This window comes from Pneumocystis murina (genome assembly GCF_000349005.2).
Source record: "Pneumocystis murina B123 chromosome Unknown supercont1.8, whole genome shotgun sequence".
In the NCBI taxonomy this organism is placed as follows: domain Eukaryota; kingdom Fungi; phylum Ascomycota; class Pneumocystomycetes; order Pneumocystales; family Pneumocystaceae; genus Pneumocystis; species Pneumocystis murina.
The window spans coordinates 100,828-119,026 of NW_017802366.1; the positions used below are offsets into that span (position 1 = coordinate 100,828).

The 18,199-nt window shown below is 28.7% G+C and overlaps 9 protein-coding genes across 9 annotated transcripts; 5 read left to right on the forward strand and 4 right to left on the reverse strand.

Annotated features, from left to right (window-relative positions):
• Positions 1-149: 149 nt before the first annotated feature.
• Positions 150-876, reverse strand: PNEG_01696 (hypothetical protein; the record flags this gene model as incomplete). Its single annotated transcript, XM_007875468.1, has 3 exons — positions 150-561; positions 612-760; positions 811-876. The coding sequence occupies 3 exons, from the start codon at positions 874-876 to the stop codon at positions 150-152; spliced, it is 627 nt and encodes a 208-aa protein (XP_007873659.1).
• Positions 877-1,057: 181 nt separating this feature from the next.
• PNEG_01697 (hypothetical protein) lies at positions 1,058-4,275 on the forward strand (the record flags this gene model as incomplete). Its single annotated transcript, XM_007875469.1, has 8 exons — positions 1,058-1,320; positions 1,454-1,769; positions 1,826-1,891; positions 1,939-2,162; positions 2,212-3,079; positions 3,125-3,306; positions 3,354-4,080; positions 4,135-4,275. The coding sequence occupies exons 1-8, from the start codon at positions 1,091-1,093 to the stop codon at positions 4,273-4,275; spliced, it is 2,754 nt and encodes a 917-aa protein (XP_007873660.1). The 5' UTR covers positions 1,058-1,090.
• Positions 4,276-4,467: 192 nt separating this feature from the next.
• Positions 4,468-6,191, forward strand: PNEG_01698 (NADH-ubiquinone oxidoreductase 51 kDa subunit, mitochondrial; the record flags this gene model as incomplete). Its single annotated transcript, XM_007875470.2, has 7 exons — positions 4,468-4,585; positions 4,638-5,081; positions 5,126-5,281; positions 5,324-5,500; positions 5,550-5,913; positions 5,956-6,021; positions 6,068-6,191. The coding sequence occupies 7 exons, from the start codon at positions 4,468-4,470 to the stop codon at positions 6,189-6,191; spliced, it is 1,449 nt and encodes a 482-aa protein (XP_007873661.1).
• Positions 6,192-6,395: 204 nt separating this feature from the next.
• PNEG_01699 (polyubiquitin) lies at positions 6,396-6,966 on the reverse strand. The gene is made up of 2 exons (XM_007875471.1): positions 6,940-6,966; positions 6,396-6,886 (listed from the first exon to the last, which is right to left on the reverse strand). The coding sequence occupies exons 1-2, from the start codon at positions 6,950-6,952 to the stop codon at positions 6,438-6,440; spliced, it is 462 nt and encodes a 153-aa protein (XP_007873662.1). The 5' UTR covers positions 6,953-6,966; the 3' UTR covers positions 6,396-6,437.
• Positions 6,967-7,810: 844 nt separating this feature from the next.
• PNEG_01700 (hypothetical protein) lies at positions 7,811-10,599 on the forward strand (the record flags this gene model as incomplete). The annotated part of the gene is made up of 8 exons (XM_007875472.1): positions 7,811-7,859; positions 7,909-8,009; positions 8,055-8,181; positions 8,224-8,604; positions 8,655-8,923; positions 8,969-9,317; positions 9,364-9,619; positions 9,662-10,599. 8 exons carry the CDS (start codon positions 7,811-7,813, stop codon positions 10,302-10,304), a joined length of 2,175 nt encoding a protein of 724 aa, XP_007873663.1. The 3' UTR covers positions 10,305-10,599.
• On the reverse strand, positions 10,475-12,387 carry PNEG_01701 (mannose-1-phosphate guanyltransferase; the record flags this gene model as incomplete). The annotated part of the gene is made up of 11 exons (XM_007875474.1): positions 12,340-12,387; positions 12,272-12,297; positions 12,124-12,153; positions 12,058-12,079; positions 11,969-12,007; positions 11,820-11,923; positions 11,758-11,764; positions 11,054-11,451; positions 10,658-11,000; positions 10,538-10,611; positions 10,475-10,495 (listed from the first exon to the last, which is right to left on the reverse strand). The coding sequence occupies exons 1-11, from the start codon at positions 12,362-12,364 to the stop codon at positions 10,475-10,477; spliced, it is 1,089 nt and encodes a 362-aa protein (XP_007873665.1). The 5' UTR covers positions 12,365-12,387.
• Positions 12,388-12,602: 215 nt separating this feature from the next.
• On the forward strand, positions 12,603-13,965 carry PNEG_01702 (hypothetical protein; the record flags this gene model as incomplete). The annotated part of the gene is made up of 2 exons (XM_007875475.1): positions 12,603-12,617; positions 12,661-13,965. The coding sequence occupies 2 exons, from the start codon at positions 12,603-12,605 to the stop codon at positions 13,963-13,965; spliced, it is 1,320 nt and encodes a 439-aa protein (XP_007873666.1).
• A 170-nt stretch (positions 13,966-14,135) lies between these two features.
• Positions 14,136-17,299, forward strand: PNEG_01703 (hypothetical protein; the record flags this gene model as incomplete). Its single annotated transcript, XM_007875476.1, has 3 exons — positions 14,136-14,231; positions 14,289-14,967; positions 15,009-17,299. 3 exons carry the CDS (start codon positions 14,136-14,138, stop codon positions 16,556-16,558), a joined length of 2,325 nt encoding a protein of 774 aa, XP_007873667.1. The 3' UTR covers positions 16,559-17,299.
• Positions 17,234-18,143, reverse strand: PNEG_01704 (hypothetical protein; the record flags this gene model as incomplete). Its single annotated transcript, XM_007875477.1, has 3 exons — positions 17,234-17,573; positions 17,620-17,806; positions 17,855-18,143. 3 exons carry the CDS (start codon positions 18,141-18,143, stop codon positions 17,255-17,257), a joined length of 795 nt encoding a protein of 264 aa, XP_007873668.1. The 3' UTR covers positions 17,234-17,254.
• Between the last annotated feature and the right edge of the window lie 56 nt (positions 18,144-18,199).

Below are 18,199 nucleotides of genomic sequence, written 5' to 3' on the forward strand. Positions count from 1 at the left end.
AAATAAAAGTCTAAAAGAAACCAAAAATCAATAATTCAAAATTATAGTTGAAAAACCTATGAGAAACAAACAACCTGAACGTCAAAATAAAATCAAAACCATATTTGTAAAAATATTTTTCCTATTAAAAAATCCAAATAAAAATTTCATCAAACATAATTAACTTCTTTTAATCCTGTAACTTCGTCCTGTTCTATTTTATCTTCATTTTCATTTAATTCTTCAATTCCTTCTAAATAACTTGGAATTCCATTTTCGATTTCTAAATCTATTTCCTCAAGGGCTTCAAATTCCGCTTCCAGCTCTGTTTCATCCACTTGATTTAAATCATAAGACCGAGCAAGCAAACAATTAGCCTGATCTACTTCATTTAACAAATCTTCCATATTATCCTGAATTTTTTCAATTTCGTTAAGTTTGAATCGTTGTCCTTGAAACGTTTTATTTGTACTTTTCATAACTGTTATAATAGCTGCTGTATTCTTAATCTGATCCGCTGCTAAAACAGTTTGCTCCATATTAAGTAGTTGTTGTTGAAGATTCATTTTCTGTTGCTCATATCTTAACATTTTTTTTCAATAAATATTTTAAATTCAAAAAAATAAATTTACATTTTTTTCTGATGAAGTAAAGTCAATGCCTGGCTCTTCAATATACGTGATGATCCAGAAGAGCAGCTCTTTAATTTCTGCCGAAGTTTTACAAGTTCTGTTGTATATTTATCTATTTTTTTTTCTATATTTTGTATCTGTTGTTCTGTCTTAAATCTCCCATTAAAAATATTAAAAAAATATCATATAAAAACTCAACTGATGAAATAACATCATTAATATTTGGCTTAAATGTATTTGAATGAGTCCCAAATAATCTATTCATAAAAAGATATAAAAAATTCAAATATTTTAACAACCTGTAGGGGTGTTCCTAAATATACTTGAACGTGTCCCTAGAGTTTCCAAGAGTTATTCGGGACACATGAAACGGGACACCCTTCTCGGTATTGAATTGAGACAAGATTCAAAAGAATATTAAAAAAAGCAAAAAAGGTTATTATAAAAGAAGCAACACAGCATTCTTTTCAATAATAATTATGTTTTGGAGGCTGGGGGGGTTTGGATTTGCAAGTGCATCGGTGATTGATAGTTTATTGGAGAAAGCTCCAGATGTAACGTTGGAGGAGATATTAGATGAAGAAGAATTATTGCAGGAATGCAAATCACATAATCCTAAGTTGATCGAATATTTAAGGGAGCCAGATGTATTGCGTAAACTTCTTAAATATATAATTACGGAAGATTTGGATGAAAAAGTGAAACAAAAGTAAGTTTGAAAAAAAAAGGGTTTAAATAGGATATGAGAAGAATAAACATACAGATAAGAGTATCTTGAAACAAGAAATCTATTTTAAACCATATTTTTTCTTTGGTAGATAAAAGTGTTAATGAAAGAATAGATACCCGTATATTGCGTGTGAAGTATTATCATGTGAAATATGGTCAATATGTGAAACTATTATGGAAAATAAAATGCTATTGTTTGAATTTTGGGAATTTTTAGAACGCCCAGGACCTTTGGATCCATTACAAGCATCATATTTTTCTAAAGTGAATGAACAATTTTTTGAAAAAAAGACAGAAGAAATGATACTTTTTATTCAAAGTATTCCAAATATTGTTTTTAAAATATTAAATCATATCGAAACAAGTGCTATTACTGATTTATTGTTGAAAATTATCAGTATTGAACAAAATGATCTTGGAGTAATTAATGTAAGTGTTTAAATAGTATATATTATCTATGAAAATAAAATATTAATGTATAAAAGTGGCTTCAAAACGAGTCATTGATTCCATATCTTCTTTCAAAAATGAATCCTCATGTTGATCCAAGTGTAAGTACAAATTTTAAAATATAAATGGAATTCTAAATTATAGTTAGACACAAACCGCTGCAGCTGATCTCTTAAAAGAGATTATTGCGATTTCTTCAAGTTCCGAAAATCAAAGAAGCATTGGATCGAATGCATTATTACGGGAACTTGTATCAAAAGAAAGCATAGAAATTCTTGTTAAATTTATGTTTGATACAGAAGCACCATTTTCTTCATCAAGCCTTATTAATAGTACAAGTGTCATTATTGAGCTTATTAGAAAAAATAATAGGTATACGGATATGATTGGAATGAAACATAGGTACTGAATTCATTTTTAGCGATTATAACAGAGTATCATTTTTTGACATTTCTTTTGCAAAAAATACGTCAGGGGAAAAAGGTCCTATTTATCTTGGTAATATGTTAAAAATATTAGCATCTCATATACCCGATTTTCAAAAGATTCTTCTTGATCCTAGAATGCCTAAAGATGAAATTGAAATTGCATATGATAAAATTAAACCCTTAGGTATTGAGAGACTTCGTATTTGTGAGCTTTATGCGGAATTACTGCATTGTAGTAATATAATATTATTAAATAAACCTGAAAATGGTCCGAAGATTATGAAAAAAGACGAATTATGCGATAAAACAGAAGAAAACCTGCAAAATACAAAAATAGCAGGGGGTTCAGACATTTCTGAGAACTTAGAAACATATGAAGTCTTTAATACTGAACAGGTATTTTCATGGGAAAATCTTTCATTTAAATATATAGATTCAAATGAGGTTCTTGAAAATAAAGAGCATCTTTTAGATAAAAATAGCAGTATAGAAGATATATTTTTAGAAAAAATCACTAAAATAAAATCACCTATACCGGAGAATGATTTTGATAATTATTCTAGTGAATTAAATTCAAAGGAATCTGAAACAAATAACACTTTAGTAAACCATTTAAATAATAATAATAATAATGATCTAAGAAAGGAAGATGTGGAATCAGATGAAAATTTGGGTCATTTCGAAAATAGTTATGATGCTTTAAATATACCATTGCAGAATAATTTATCAGATGAAAAATATTGTGCCGATATAAACGAGATTACTGTGGTACATGATAATACAGATACTATTTTTGAGCTAGATGTTAGTGATTATTTGAAGATACAGTTTATTGAACATAAAGTCCTTTCTACATTATTGGTATAAAATAATATTTTTCTAAGTGATATTAATAAACTTTATCAGGATATGTTCTTCATATTTCCATGGAATAATTTTCTACATATTGTTGTATACGACATTATTCAACAAGTTTTTAATGGTCCTATGGATGAAAAATATTGCAGCGCTTTAGCAATAGATTTATTTTCTCAAGGAAAAATTTGTGAAAAAATTATTCAAGGTCAAAGAGATAATGATAATGCAGTGTATAACAATGGTAATCTTTTTACTGTTTCAGAATTAATTGTCTTAGTTCTAAACCATGTGGTGTTCGATTAGGATATATGGGCCATTTGACTTTAATCGCTGAAGAAGTTATCAAATTTACAAAACGATATTCTCATACAATATCTTCTATTATTGCTGAAAAAGTTTTATCAACTCAATGGATTGATTATGTCGAGGATAGTTTGGCTAAAACAAGAGAAAAAGATAATGCTATTCTAGGGGGGATTCGGCCTCATCATTTATCTCTTCATTCTGTCACTGATTTCGATGATCATGGTTTACAGGATTTTATCTCAGATGTCACCGATATCGATTATGATGACGATGACGATGATGACGATGATTTAAATAGAAGAATAAATTTATTTGGAATACAAGATATTAATGATAAACATTCTATAACTGATATGGATGACGATAGGGATTTAAAACACGACCAATTTTCGAGATATATTAATCAGCAATCCATAGATAAATTTTCGAATAATTATGGAAGACCTGATAATGATAAGGAAGATATTTCTTGGATAGAAGAAAATGAGGCTTTCAAAAACAATCAAATTACAAGTGATTTAAATCCTTCTCAATGTCAAGAAATAACGGACGAGGAATTTGTTAACAAACCTTTAAATGATATATTTGAACAAAAAATATATAATGAATATCAAGAAAATTATATTGATAAAAATACAATTGTTGATAGTTTTTTAATACTTGGTGAAAAACAAGAAAAAATAGATAATAATTATGGTGTACGTATTTTACTATTTACATATTATTAAATTATAAATTAACTTTTTTATTAGAATTTTAACAATAAATCAGATTTAAATTCAGATAACCATATACAAGATTTAGATTATAGATTACTTGATTCAATAACAATCTCGGAACAAGAAATACAAGATAAATATTATAACACTACTGAAAAAATATCTAAACTTTAATATCATACCAAGAATCAACCTTATTCAAGCATTTGTAGTAATAGAAACTGCATTATATTATTAAATTACCTTCATAACTACTCATTATTTAATAACTTATGTATATATATTTTTTTCTTTGATTATACACTAAATTAATTTCATTTTTTCTTCTAAAAAAACTTCATTTTTGATAAAATTAAAATAGGCAAAATGCCTCCTCATTTTCTTAATAGAAATACATGTATTTCATATTTCTTACAGCAAAGCTATAGGAATTTTTACTCATTTGCATTTGTTCAAGAACTTTCTAAAAAAACAGTTTATGGAGGTGCATTTCTTATTAAATAAACAAACATAAATTAATTATGAATTTTGATTAGGTCTTAGGGATTATGATAGAATTTTTCAGAATCTTTATGGTCGTTATGATTCTAGTTTAAAATCAGCACAAAAGCTTGGTGATTGGTATAAAACAAAAGAAATTTTGCTTAAAGGACACGAATGGATTATTTCAGAGATTAAGGCATCCGGACTTCGTGGAAGAGGAGGCGCAGGGTTTCCTTCAGGGTTAAAATGGAGCTTTATGAACAAGCCAGGCTTTGAAAAAGATACCCGTGCTAGATATCTTGTTATTAATGCAGATGAAGGAGAACCAGGTACATGTAAAGATCGGGAGATTATGAGAAAAGAACCACATAAGCTCATTGAAGGATGTCTTGTTGCAGGCCGTGCAATGAACGCTACTGTTTGTTATATTTATATCCGCGGAGAATTTTATAATGAAGCATTGGTTATACAGTCAGCCATTGACGAAGCATATAAGGGTATGTGTTAGAAATTTTATATCTTTTGTTTAAAAAATATGTAGCTGGATTAATAGGAAAGAATGCATGTGGATCAGGGTATGATTTTGATATATATATTCATAGAGGTGCAGGCGCATATATATGTGGCGAAGAAACTAGTCTTATTGAGTCACTTGAAGGAAAACAAGGAAAACCCAGATTAAAACCACCTTTTCCAGGTGAAAAAAAGTACAATTTATTTTTTTTTTAATTTTATTTAGCTGATGTGGGACTTTTTGGATGTCCTACAACTGTTGCCAATGTTGAAACAATAGCAGTAGCACCTACAATTTGTCGCCGAGGAGCAGCCTGGTTTAATAGTTTTGGTCGTGAGCGTAATTCTGGAACAAAATTATTTTGCATTAGTGGACATGTTAATAATCCTTGCACAGTTGAAGGTATATTTTTTTATTATTAACAATGAAAGATTTATGATGAAAAAAATAGAGGAAATGTCTATTCCATTGAGAGACCTTATTGAAAAACATTGTGGTGGTGTAAAAGGCGGTTGGGATAATTTATTAGGAATTATCCCTGGGGGTTCATCAGTTCCAATTTTAACAAAAACTCAATGTGAAAATGTCCTTATGGATTTTGATTCTCTTAAGGATGCGCAATCCGGCTTAGGTACTGCAGCAGTAATTGTTATGGATAAATCTACAGATCTAGTTAGAGCCATTTCTAGATTTTCTGCTTTTTATAAACATGAAAGTTGTGGTCAATGTACTCCTTGTCGTGAGGGAACAACATGGATTTATAATATAATGAAACGATTTGAGACAGGCGATGCTCAATTAAGGGAAATTGATATGTTAGATTTTTTTCTTTTTTTAAAAAATATTAACTATTTTAGGCTTTGGGAATTAACAAAAGAAATAGAAGGCCATACAATATGTGCCCTTGGTGATGCTGCTGCATGGTAGTAATCCTTTTGTTTATTATTTCTATAGATTAATATTTGAAAGGCCGGTTCAAGGGCTTATTCGAAATTTTAGAAGTCATATAGAAGATAGGATAAAAAAACGCTCTCATAATTCCATTAAAACATCTGAAAACCCCTCTCTTACTTCTTCAAATAATTCAAACTAATTTATCATCCATAAAATCTGCTGGAGAAAAAATGATCTTTCAGCATTTCAGGAAAATATTTAAAAATTATATTATCAAATTTCCTAACTAAAAGCTGCATACATATTCATTTACGAAATCAATTCAAAAAGAATACAATTAAAATTAACTTGAAACAAGATACACTATAAAAATATATCTCACTTTTCATGGATCAGCTATACGTTTTCTGCAGAAGATACTCCTATAACGGCAACATTAAAATGGTCAAACACCTCCACGAAGACGAAGAACTAAGTGTAACGTAGATTCTTTTTGAATATTATAATCCGATAAAGTTCTTCCATCTTCTAATTGTTTTCCTGCAAATATTAAACGTTGTTGATCTGGAGGAATCCCTTCTTTATCCTGAATCTTGCTTTTAACATTATCAATCGTGTCCGACGATTCAACCTCAAGAGTAATCGTTTTTCCTGTAAGCGTTTTGACAAAAATCTGCATTCCCCCGCGAAGACGAAGAACCAAGTGTAATGTGGATTCTTTTTGAATATTATAATCTGACAAAGTTCTTCCGTCCTCCAACTGCTTCCCTGCAAATATTAAACGTTGTTGGTCCGGAGGGATCCCTTCTTTATCCTGAATCTTGCTTTTAACATTATCAATCGTGTCTGATGACTCGACTTCAAGTGTAATTGTCTTTCCTGTAAGCGTTTTCACTATATTCATCAATTATTCGCTTAATTTCATGCATTTTTAGGCCTTTTCTTACCGAAAATTTGCATAATGCCTCTAAAAACTGTTGTCAATTTTTTTCGTTCTCGAGTGGCTCACGCGGCCTTTTTATATAACTCCCGTGAATTGCTTTTTTTGAATCTTGCATAAAATCCAAAACGGAGTCAAAGTCTTCAAAAATAAATTAATTATATAAAAAATACAATAATTGATCAAACAATATGTATATATGCGTTTTCAGGGGAAATTATATATTTTTTCCACAAAAAATATAACTTATAAATAGGACTTCTTTTCAAAAATACTTTAATAAATATTAAGAATTTTAAAATAAGTTAAACAGAAAGATAAATGTGAATATATGCAGGTCAATTAGCGCATATAATAGAGTTAATTCATCAGTAAAACAATTTGTATAAGGTTAGGGTTGAAATGATAGAATTTCTATGGATTTTAAATGAGAAAATGAGCATAATACCCTATGTAGGTTTATGCCCTAAAGATATATATCTAGGGTTAATATCTATTTAGGGTAATTTAGTATATTTAGAGGGGTAGGGTTTAAACAGCATTAATTAAAAGCGACACTTATTCATTGATTAGTTATTCATAAGGATTAGGTATTTATGTTTTTTCGGCATTTTTAGTTTTTTGGTAGTAAAATAAAGTGTTTTATTATAACTATTTTTAGTTATTTAAGAATTATTTATATGATTAGTTCTATCTTTCAGGAAGAGAATTAGTCTTTATAAATATTAAGACGAACTAGATTATAATTTAATGTTGATAAATAAGAAGACCCGTTGAATAACTACGGTAGTAAGTGTAGTTATATAGGAATAGAGGATTAGGATTTCAGATTTAAAAATAACATTTTGATATATTATTTTAATTAAAGAACTGACACAATGGATTTTGCAAATTTTACATATGATATAATATTATGGATGATGACAGGTATTATTTTTAAAAGAAGAATAAATAGATTAGTTTAAGATTGATTCAGTTCTTCTCGATTTATTTTTTCGAGAAGTTAAGACTAGAGGTTCATTTCGTATACCAAAAAGAGGGGGACTTATCTTTGTTGCAGCACCTCATGCTAATCAAGTGTGTTTTTGAAATTTATTTTTTGTTTTCATATTAATAGATTAGTTTGTAGATCCACTTCTTCTTATGCGGCAAGTTCAGTTAGCATCTTCTCGCCGTATATTTTTCTTAATTGCAGAGAAATCAATGAGGAGGAAATTTGTTGGTTTCATAGCACGTCTTGCTGGTTCAAGTAGGCCTTTTCTTTGTTTTATAATTACCTACTTATCATTAGTTCCTGTTGCACGGCCATTTGATTATTTGAAACAGGGAACAGGCAAGATAGTTCTTTCTACCAAAAATCCGATGCATGCTTATGGAATTGGTACAGTTTTTACTAAAGAATTGTTTAAAGGATCTTTAATTGTAATATCAAATATTCATAATTTAGAAGTTGTAGATATTATTTCAGATACTGAAATAATACTTAAAGAAAAGACCAAGGAATTCTCTTCTATTTCTTCTGACGAAGATGGATTGACTTTTAAAATTGCATCCAAAATCGATCAAAATAAAGTTTATAGTCAAATTTTTAAAAAACTTGAGGAAGGAAAATGTATTGGGATATTTCCAGAAGGAGGTAGTCATGATCGGTCTGATTTACTTCCTCTTAAAGGTTTATTTCTTTCTAAAATAACAATTTTATGCGAAAATTAATGAAACTAGCTGGTGTTGCTATTATGGCTCTTGGAGCATTAGCAAATAATCCAAATATAGATATTAAAATTGTTCCATGTGGTATGAATTATTTTAATGCTCATCGATTCCGTTCTTCCGCTGTGCTTGAATTTGGAACTCCTTTAGAAGTACCTAAAGAACTTGTAGAAAAATATAAGTCTTCATGTAAATATGAAGCAATAAAAACACTTTTAGATATGATTTATAATGCCCTTATGGCAGTTACTGTTAGAACAACAGATTACGAGACTTTAATGGTTTATTTTAGAGAAATATTTATATTCATTTTTAATTCTTTATAGTTTATTCAGGCCGGAAGAAGGTTATATAAACCAGGCCATAGAAGACTTCCTTTACAACAAATAGTCGAATTAAATAGGAGGTTTATAATGGGTTATAATCATTATAAAGATGATCCACGTGTTGTTAAACTTCGAAATTCTATTGTAAGTTATAATCGCCAATTATACTTGCTTGGTATTCGTGACCATCAGGTTCAAAGTGCAAACTATGGAGTATTTAAAGTCATAACATTGTTAATATATCGTTTTTTGAAATTTTTAATACTTGCTATCGTATCTTTTCCTGGTGTTATTATGTTTGCACCTGTATTTATTGCAACGAAAATTATTTCAAAGAGAAAAGCAAAAGGTAGTATAATTATATTGGTTATTGGCTATTTTAATGTAACTTTTAGAGGCATTAGATGCCTCTACTGTTAAAATTCAAGGGAATGATGTTTTGGCCACATGGAAACTTTTAGTTGCATTAGCTCTTGTTCCCGCTTTGCTTTTATTTTATTCAATTATAATTACGTATCTTACGATTCATTTTCAAATTGTTTCTTATACAAAAAAATGGATTTGTATTATGCTTATTGTAAGTCTAATAATCATTTTTATGGTATCATTTGCAGCTTTAAGATTTGGAGAAAGTGGCCTAGATATTTATAAGTAAACAACTATTATTATTATTATTATTTAACATAGCCATAGATCACTAAGGCCTTTATTTTTAAGCTTAAATCCTACATCTGCTAATACTATTTATAAATTGCGTCAAACTCGAGAGGAATTAGCCGTCGAATTAACAAATTTGATAAATACTTTAGGACCTGAATTATTTCCAGATTTTGATCCTGGCAAGGTTGCTGCTATTTCCGAATATATGGTTCAAAATAGTCGAGTTGGGCAAAGTCATAGTCGATCAGCATCTTTCGATAAAAATGATGATGCATTAACTAACTCAACCACATTATCATATAATTCTATATTAGATTTATCACGAAATACTAGTCTTCAAAGTTTGTCTTCAATACAGCTTTTTACAAATAATTCTTTTAGTTCTAGTAGTAAAGCAAATAGTCTCATTGAGGATAATGAAAAAGAAAGGATAGATCAAGATAGTATATCAAGTAAAAGTGAAAGTTTTGAGGAAGTTTCAAAGGAAATTCGAAAGGCGATGAAGCAAAGAATACAAAAACGAAAAAATAGGAAACCTTATATATACTCTGAATCTTGTGATTTCGATATTAGTGATGAGAGTGATTATTTAAAATTACATTCTAGCACAAGCGAGAGTGAATCAGAAACGAGAAGTGAATCTGAATATTATGAAGAATCGAAAAAGACAGTATAATTTTTTTATTTCAATATTATCTAATATAAAGCATATTTTAAATAATCTTTTTATTATTAAATTACAAATATACGAGTTATGGTTTGAATATAAATTAATAATTCATTGAAAATGTAATAGGTATTTCTTTAAGTACAAAGTCCAATGTAAATAATTTTTTATAATATTCTCTACATAATAATGGAAGGTACCTTGCAAGATTAGATTTTTTAGAAAAGAAATAAGAAATATACTTCAATATTTTGATCAATGCATTTATGTGGCAAAATGGAGCCGCCATTAACATAAATTTCATCTTTAATTGTCACTTTTTTGATTAGATAAAAATATAAAAATCTAAAAAACAAGATTACCGTCCTCTCCAAGTACAGTAACATTTTCTAATCGTGCCCACTTTCCAACAGTTGAATTCCAACCGATAATACTGCATTCGATCCATGCATAGTTTTGTATTCTTGAACCTTGGAAAATAACACATCGTTGAAGACGAACTCCATCACCAACAGTACAATCAGGTCCTATCACAACATTGGGCCCAATACGACAATTTATGCCTATTTTTGCTGATGGATGTATAATAACATTTCCTCTATAGATATAGCTACTCGTATGATCGAGATAAGAAGGTTTATTTTTTGCTAAAGAAGATAAATAGAGACAGGTACCTGTCAAATAATCTTTTGGTTGGCCAATATCCTGTTGAAAGTTGTTAGAAATAAAATTCATATATATATTTATAAAATAATAACCATCCAATATCCCTCCAAATCATAACTATGCAATTGTCCTTCATTTGCCATAGCCGGAAAAATCTCTTTTTCAATACTTGTTGGACGTAATGGAATACGTTTTAAAACGGAGGGATTAAAAACATAAATTCCCGCATTAATTTTATTACTAACAAACTCTGCTGGTTTCTCAACAAAGCGTTCAATCTCTGAACTAGCTGGTTTCATTACAATAACTCCATATTTAGAGGGCTCTTCAACTTTTGTAACAATAATTGTCCCTTCTGCCCCATGTTGTTTGTGAAAATGCAGAAAATCCGAAAAAGCAAATTCGCAAATAACATCAGAATTAAGTACGAAGAAAGGAGAGTGATCTTTCTCAAGAATATCTCGTGCTAATGCTAATGGACCAGCTGTACCTATAAAAACAGTAAGCTAATGGCCTATATAATAGTGTTTTTAGAGTGTCTAAAAAATATTAAGATAAAAATATTTAAAGCTATACAGCCATGTATCTCTTAATTACTTTCTAGGTGAATGCAGCAATAACCATAAAACTTAATCATATAATTATTTTATTATATATCAGTGTTCTAAAATATAGGCATAAATTCACTGGCATTCCTCTCTGAATAAAAATTTATAAACAAACATTTGTCCAATAGCTGTTTGAAATTTAATATATTCTTTTCTAAATATCTGCTTATTAAATTTCTTTTACATACCCAACGGCTATATCATGTTAATCAAAATAAAAATACTGGACATTTGTCCAAATAAAATAGACCTCATTCTCAACAGAAAACACAATCTTAATATGATATTGTTGTTCATACTGTTTCAGAGTAGAAACCATAATATCCGAACAATAATTCACTGCTAAAACAATGTCTATTTAAGTAGTTCATAAGACAATCTTATACATAAACTTTATACCCGTAACTCCTGATGATACAAGCGCCTCAATTTGATGGACTAAATATTATCAATATATGTCAATCCCTGCAAAAAATAATTAAACTGACGAATCATAGGTCGATTTCCAAACTAATGTATTTTATAAATATTAATATTTTATATGAAAAAATCACCTCAATTAACGGTTTAGGCAATGTTAGAGTCTATTCATTTAATTAATTATGAGAAAAAAGAATATTTATAAAATATTAATAAAATATTAATAAAATTTAAGCCTTTATAGCAAATATTTCTTATATAATTTATTGAAACTTTACTTACAAGAGGCCTCAAACGTGTTCCAAATCCTTTTAATTTTAGACAAAAAAACATGTTGTCCCTAAACTTACCTCCAACAAGGATTAATGCCTTCATCCTTTAAAATAATATGATTTAAACTTGGCGTCAGGACTTAAGTCTTAACCCTCTCGTAGGGGTGAAATTACGAGTCGATCAGGGTTTATAAAATAGAGGGTTAGGTTATAAAGGAGGATTAGGGTTTCTTTTTGCGGGCCGGGTTAGGGTTAGGGAATCAACCCGAAAGATTTTCATCTTCTAACCCTATTCTTATCATTTATTAGGGTTATTATCTAGAGGTTTGAATAAAAAAGAAATGGATTTAATTCAGGTAAAAATTAAGAATAAGATGAATAATAATAAATGATAATCAGAGACTTCCGCTGGAACTAATTTTGAAGATATTCTCATATTTGTCACATGGGGAAGTCGTGATATGTATGATTGTTTGTAAGGGATGGTATTCGTTAGCAACACATCCATTGCTTTGGAAACAATTGTATGTTCAAAAAGAATGGGGAATGAATGAAGAATATATTCAACGTTGTGAAGAATGGGCAAGGAGGAAGATAGGAGTTTTAAATAAATGGATGAATAATTTTTCTAAAATCAAAGCATTTGAACATGAAAAAACAAAGAGAGATAATAATTTATTTCGTCCGGTACATATTACACTTTTGCCTGGAATGGAGGTTATTTTGAATTGGAAATTTGTTTATAGTCAGCGGTATTTACTTGTAAAAAATTGGGAGAAAGGAAAATATGTATGTTATACGATTCCACGAGGACAAGTTATGGTGAAACAGAGTGAAATACATCAAGATAGGATTTATTGTATTCAATTTGATAGGAATTTTATAGTTTCAGGTTCAAAAGATAAAACGATTCGTATATGGGATATGCAGAAGGGTATATGTCGTAAAATTTTACGAGGACATCAAGGAAGTGTTTTAGCACTTCAATTTGACGTAAATATGAATTTGCTAGTTTCAGGATCTAGTGATAGATTTGTAATTATTTGGAATTTAAGTTCAGGGAAGATACGATCGATTTATAAGGGTCATACGGGTAGTGTTCTTGGATTATGTTTTGATGCAAAACATATTGTGACATGTTCTAAGGATCTCACTGTTAGGATTTGGTCTCATGTTTATCATGAAGTAAGAGATAAACGGCATCATTTACGTATTCTTAGAGGACATCGCGCAGCTGTTAATGCAGTTCAATTAAAAAATGATCAAATAGTGAGTGCTAGCGGGGATCGAACAATTAAAATATGGGATTTATATACAGGTTCATGTTTACATACAATCATGGAGCATCAAAGAGGTATTGCATGTTTACAATTTGATGGACATCGAATTGTTTCAGGAAGTTCGGATCGTTTGATTCGGTTATTTGATGCTAATTCAGGTCAAATACTAAGAACATTTGAAGGTCACATGGATTTAGTAAGAGCACTCTGTCATGACTCTCATAAAATCATTTCTGGATCTTATGATCAAACAATACGTATATGGGATATATGTTCTGGAAAATTATTACATAATATTGAGAGTAAAGATTCTGGCCATATTTATAGAATTGTATTTGACGACGTTCGTATTATGAGTTGTGGACAAAAAAAACAGATTATGGTATATGATTTTGGAAAAGATATTGATACAACTTTTTTTTAAACTATCAGAAAAAATCTATGAAAGAAACAGATATAAATATTAAATTCTATTGGATTATCATATAAAGAACATTCTTTTTTTTATATCACTATTAATTTCTAATATATATTTATTTTCAGACTTTAAATCTAGTTACTATGACAACTATCAATAATATAAACAATTAAAAGATGATTCAAAACATACAAGATATCTTAGAAATCCTTTCAATTCACGGGAAAACAGTCCCAGATTCTGAATGGGCGACATTTTTTTTGTATACAAAGGTTTTTTTGGATAATAGATATTTTTTATAAAGAAGTAATAAGAACTAATTAATAAAGATTATGTCACGGCCGGGAAGAAGAATTCCATTATTATATTTATCTCAGGATGTTACATATCTTCCCCAATCAACACGAGTTTGTGTGTTAAATAGTGATGGGACAGCTTCAGAAGAAACAGCAATGACAACAATGTTAGGAATTCCGGTTTTTGACTCATATGAAGGAATGTCATCGGAGAGTAGCCCCTTTCAATTACTAGATAGACATAAACAGGTCGAGAGGAATGTAGAATCGAAATACGAACGTTCTTCGCCTTCGGGTTTATCTGTTATGGCTCGTAGTTCACCAACATTTTACGGACGAACAGGGCTATCCAGTCTTCCTATTCAAGAAGTTATTGATAATGAAGATAGAGCGGATTTTTCTCGTCCTTACTCTGGTTCTTCATTTTCTTCACATAATTTGACTTTACATAAGTCTCGCTGTGAGAGTTTTCAAAAAACACTGTTAAATACAGAATTACCTTTGAAAAAAAATCAGAAAACGCAACCTTCTACTTTATCTCCTAAAAACAAATCTGGGATGGATGATTTTTTAAGAAATTTTTGTTTGCTTTCGTCGGAAAAGAAGGAAAATAAGAAAGAATTAGACGAGCAAAAAAAAAGGACTATTGATACTAATTCGCCACTTGAAAACATATATAGAACACCCAAGACTAGAAAAAATTTCAGAAAAAGTAGTTTTCTCCTTTTTTAGTATGTTTTAACTTAATAATAGAAAATAATTCTGCCGGGAAGCCCACATTGGATATATTTTCTAATGAACCTGATTTTTCTGCTGAAAATTCCGACAGAAGTTTAAAAACAAACGATACAGATGAGTTAACAACTAATTATGCTGAATATGTTCCTGAGATTGCTACAATCGATCTTGAAGATACAATTCTTTATGTTTATTTTCCCACTAATCAAATTAAAGAAATATTGATAGAAATTGAATTTATATCTATTATTTCCGAAGCCACAAATTTAGGAGCTGATGGGAGATGTTATTGTTTAAATTTACAATGTCTACCTAGGTGTCAAAATTTAGCAAATATTAGGTTCGATTTACAAAAGATTGATAATAAAAATATTCATCTTCCTAATACACACATTGCTACGGAAAATCTGGAGGAGGGGATTGATAAGAGTATTATAGATGTTATTGATCTTACAGATGAGAGTCTTGAAAAAAGGTCATGGCAGTGTTTTTGGCAAGTTCATTTGGACGCATCCGTTTATAACTATCCAGGGACGCTGGATATACAAACAAAAGTAGATATTAAGTCTATTGGTGATGCTGTAGTAGTTGGATTTTCTTCTAATATAACTTTTAATCAGCAAGATTATGACCTTTCTAACATATTAAATATGGGTTTAATACAAAGTTTTCATATTTACGGACCTCCTGAGTTGCAATTTATATCCGTAAAATCGATGGGAATTTTGCATTGGAAATGTGATAAGGTTTCAATAAAAGATAATGAATCTAATTTAAAAAAAGTATCATCAAAACAATCCGATATCTATGACTATCTTATTCGAATAACAAGAAAAAAGGAATATGGACTTAGCGATTTGCTTATTGAATCAGAAGTAATAATTCTAGAACCATTTTCCATATCTACCTTAGGGTTATCTTTGCATGTTCCATATTTTAAAACTAAACTAGAAACAATTCAATTTATAAAAACGCCATTGCCATTATTATTTTATGTTGATTCTGAAACACAAACTGATTGGAAATTGGCTCGTGATAAAGATAATTCATTGGAAAGGTTTTCTATATTGGAATATCAATGTATTTCTGATGAATCAACTCCATTGAACATTCGTATTGAAAAATTATTACCACTTGGAATGTTTAAAGAGACGGTATATTTAAATTCGGAAAATTATATTGAAAATGTTGATGTTGATATTTTTCCACTATCGTTTTCTCAATGGTGTTTATTGTATAAGGTGTCAATTATGGATACTTGTATTTTTGATGATATATTGTTGCATCTTAAACATGACTCTAATCCCTCGTTTATCACCGTTAACGGCAAAAGATTGTTTTCTGGTGTTTATTCTAAATTCGATGGTGATATATATATATTGGCTGAAGATTGGATTTATAAAGATTCTCGATTTAAATTTGAAATAGGTTGGATAAAAGATACTTCAAAGAGTAGTGTAAATAAAATTAATTTACCTATTTTTCCAGATAATGGGATTAAAAAAATAACTATAAATGTAGATTCAGATTTTGGAAAGTACCTAAAAGTATTATTCGTTTTTTAATATTTAATTTAGGTGAAATAATTAAATTTAATTATAATAATGATCTATATGCTAAACGTAAAGTCAACAAAATAGGCAGACGGAATGTATCTTCTTCTACAGTGATGAGTATTTATATTTTAAAGAAAAATTCTAAGAATTTTGCTAAAAAAACAAAGAATATTTCAATATTATTAATCTGGATATTTAGAGTATTTCTTATTACTATTCTATTTTTTCTGATTTTATTTTTATATCCGAAATATTCTTTTAGTAAATCACAACTCCATGGCTATAAACCTATAAATTTATTTCAGAAATTTAGATATACATATTCGGATTTTGATAGTATATTAATAACTATTAATGAATTTAATCAGCGTCTCGCTAACTATGAATTACATATCAGAAATATAGAAAATATTGTTGAAAACTCTAATTGTCGTAACTTTACTACTGATTTATCTGATATAAAATCTCGAATACAACAAAATAGTTTATGGTTTGCCGAGAAACAACGTTTTAGAAAAATATTTGACTGGTATCATTGATGTAATCGTTTTTGTTTGTAATTACATTTAATAGTTTATGAAAGCATTATAGATTTTTTTGGTATTTTTTATTAATTTTTATAATGGACGTTATGATTCAAAAGAAAATGAATCGTTTATTATTATTATGTATATTGAATCCTACATTTTAAATATCGAAATTTAATTATGTGAATTTAAAACTTCGAGAAACATTAGAATCAATTTTGCCTCCATGATAACTTCCCCTCTTTTTTTTGCTTTTTTCTGCTCTAAATTCCTTTCCCTTGATAACTAATAAATCCTTATTTGCCTTTCTTCCATATTCGTTCCATTCTTCTTGATAAGTTCCAAAATAACTATTATCTTTTAGACATTCATGAGCAAATTCAATCTTTGATTTATCAATTCTTGAAAAAGATGGATTTTTTTTCTGTATTTTTTCTATATTAATAGATTTTTCTGAATTCTTTCTATTATTTATCTCAAAATCCAAATTAGATGCTCTAAAAACAAAATTAAGTATAATGTTCTATATATATTCAATTTTACCCTGTTTTGTTATTAGATTGAGTATTTGCTACATCATTAAAAATATTCAAACTATCTTTTTCAACAGAAAATTCACATAATTGTTCATCTTGATTTTTATTTTGTACATTTTTTTTTGTTTCATCTTTATATTTCTTAGATTTAATACATATTTCTTGATCAGGATCTGTTTTTCTTCGTTTTTTAACTAAAAAAAAGAAAAGGAATTCTTCCATAATAAATAAAAAACTATTACCTTTCATCTTTTTTTCTATTTGTATATTTTTTATTGATTTTTTTTCCTTTTTTACTGCTTTTTCTGCTACTGAAACTTCAGAATTATTTTTTTCAACATTGATAGATTCTTTTGCACTAATATTTTCAATGTAGTACTTATATATTTTAATTAATGATGTTGCTTCTTTTTCTTTTGAAAAAAATTCTATTTTATCTGTTTCTTTTCCAAAAACTTTAGCTGTTTTTACAAATTTATGTTTTAATAGAAAATTATAGATACATATTAATAAATCTTCTGGAATCTCCATCTTTATGTATAAAATTAATAAAAAATATTTTATTTAAATTTAAGCACAATCTCCAC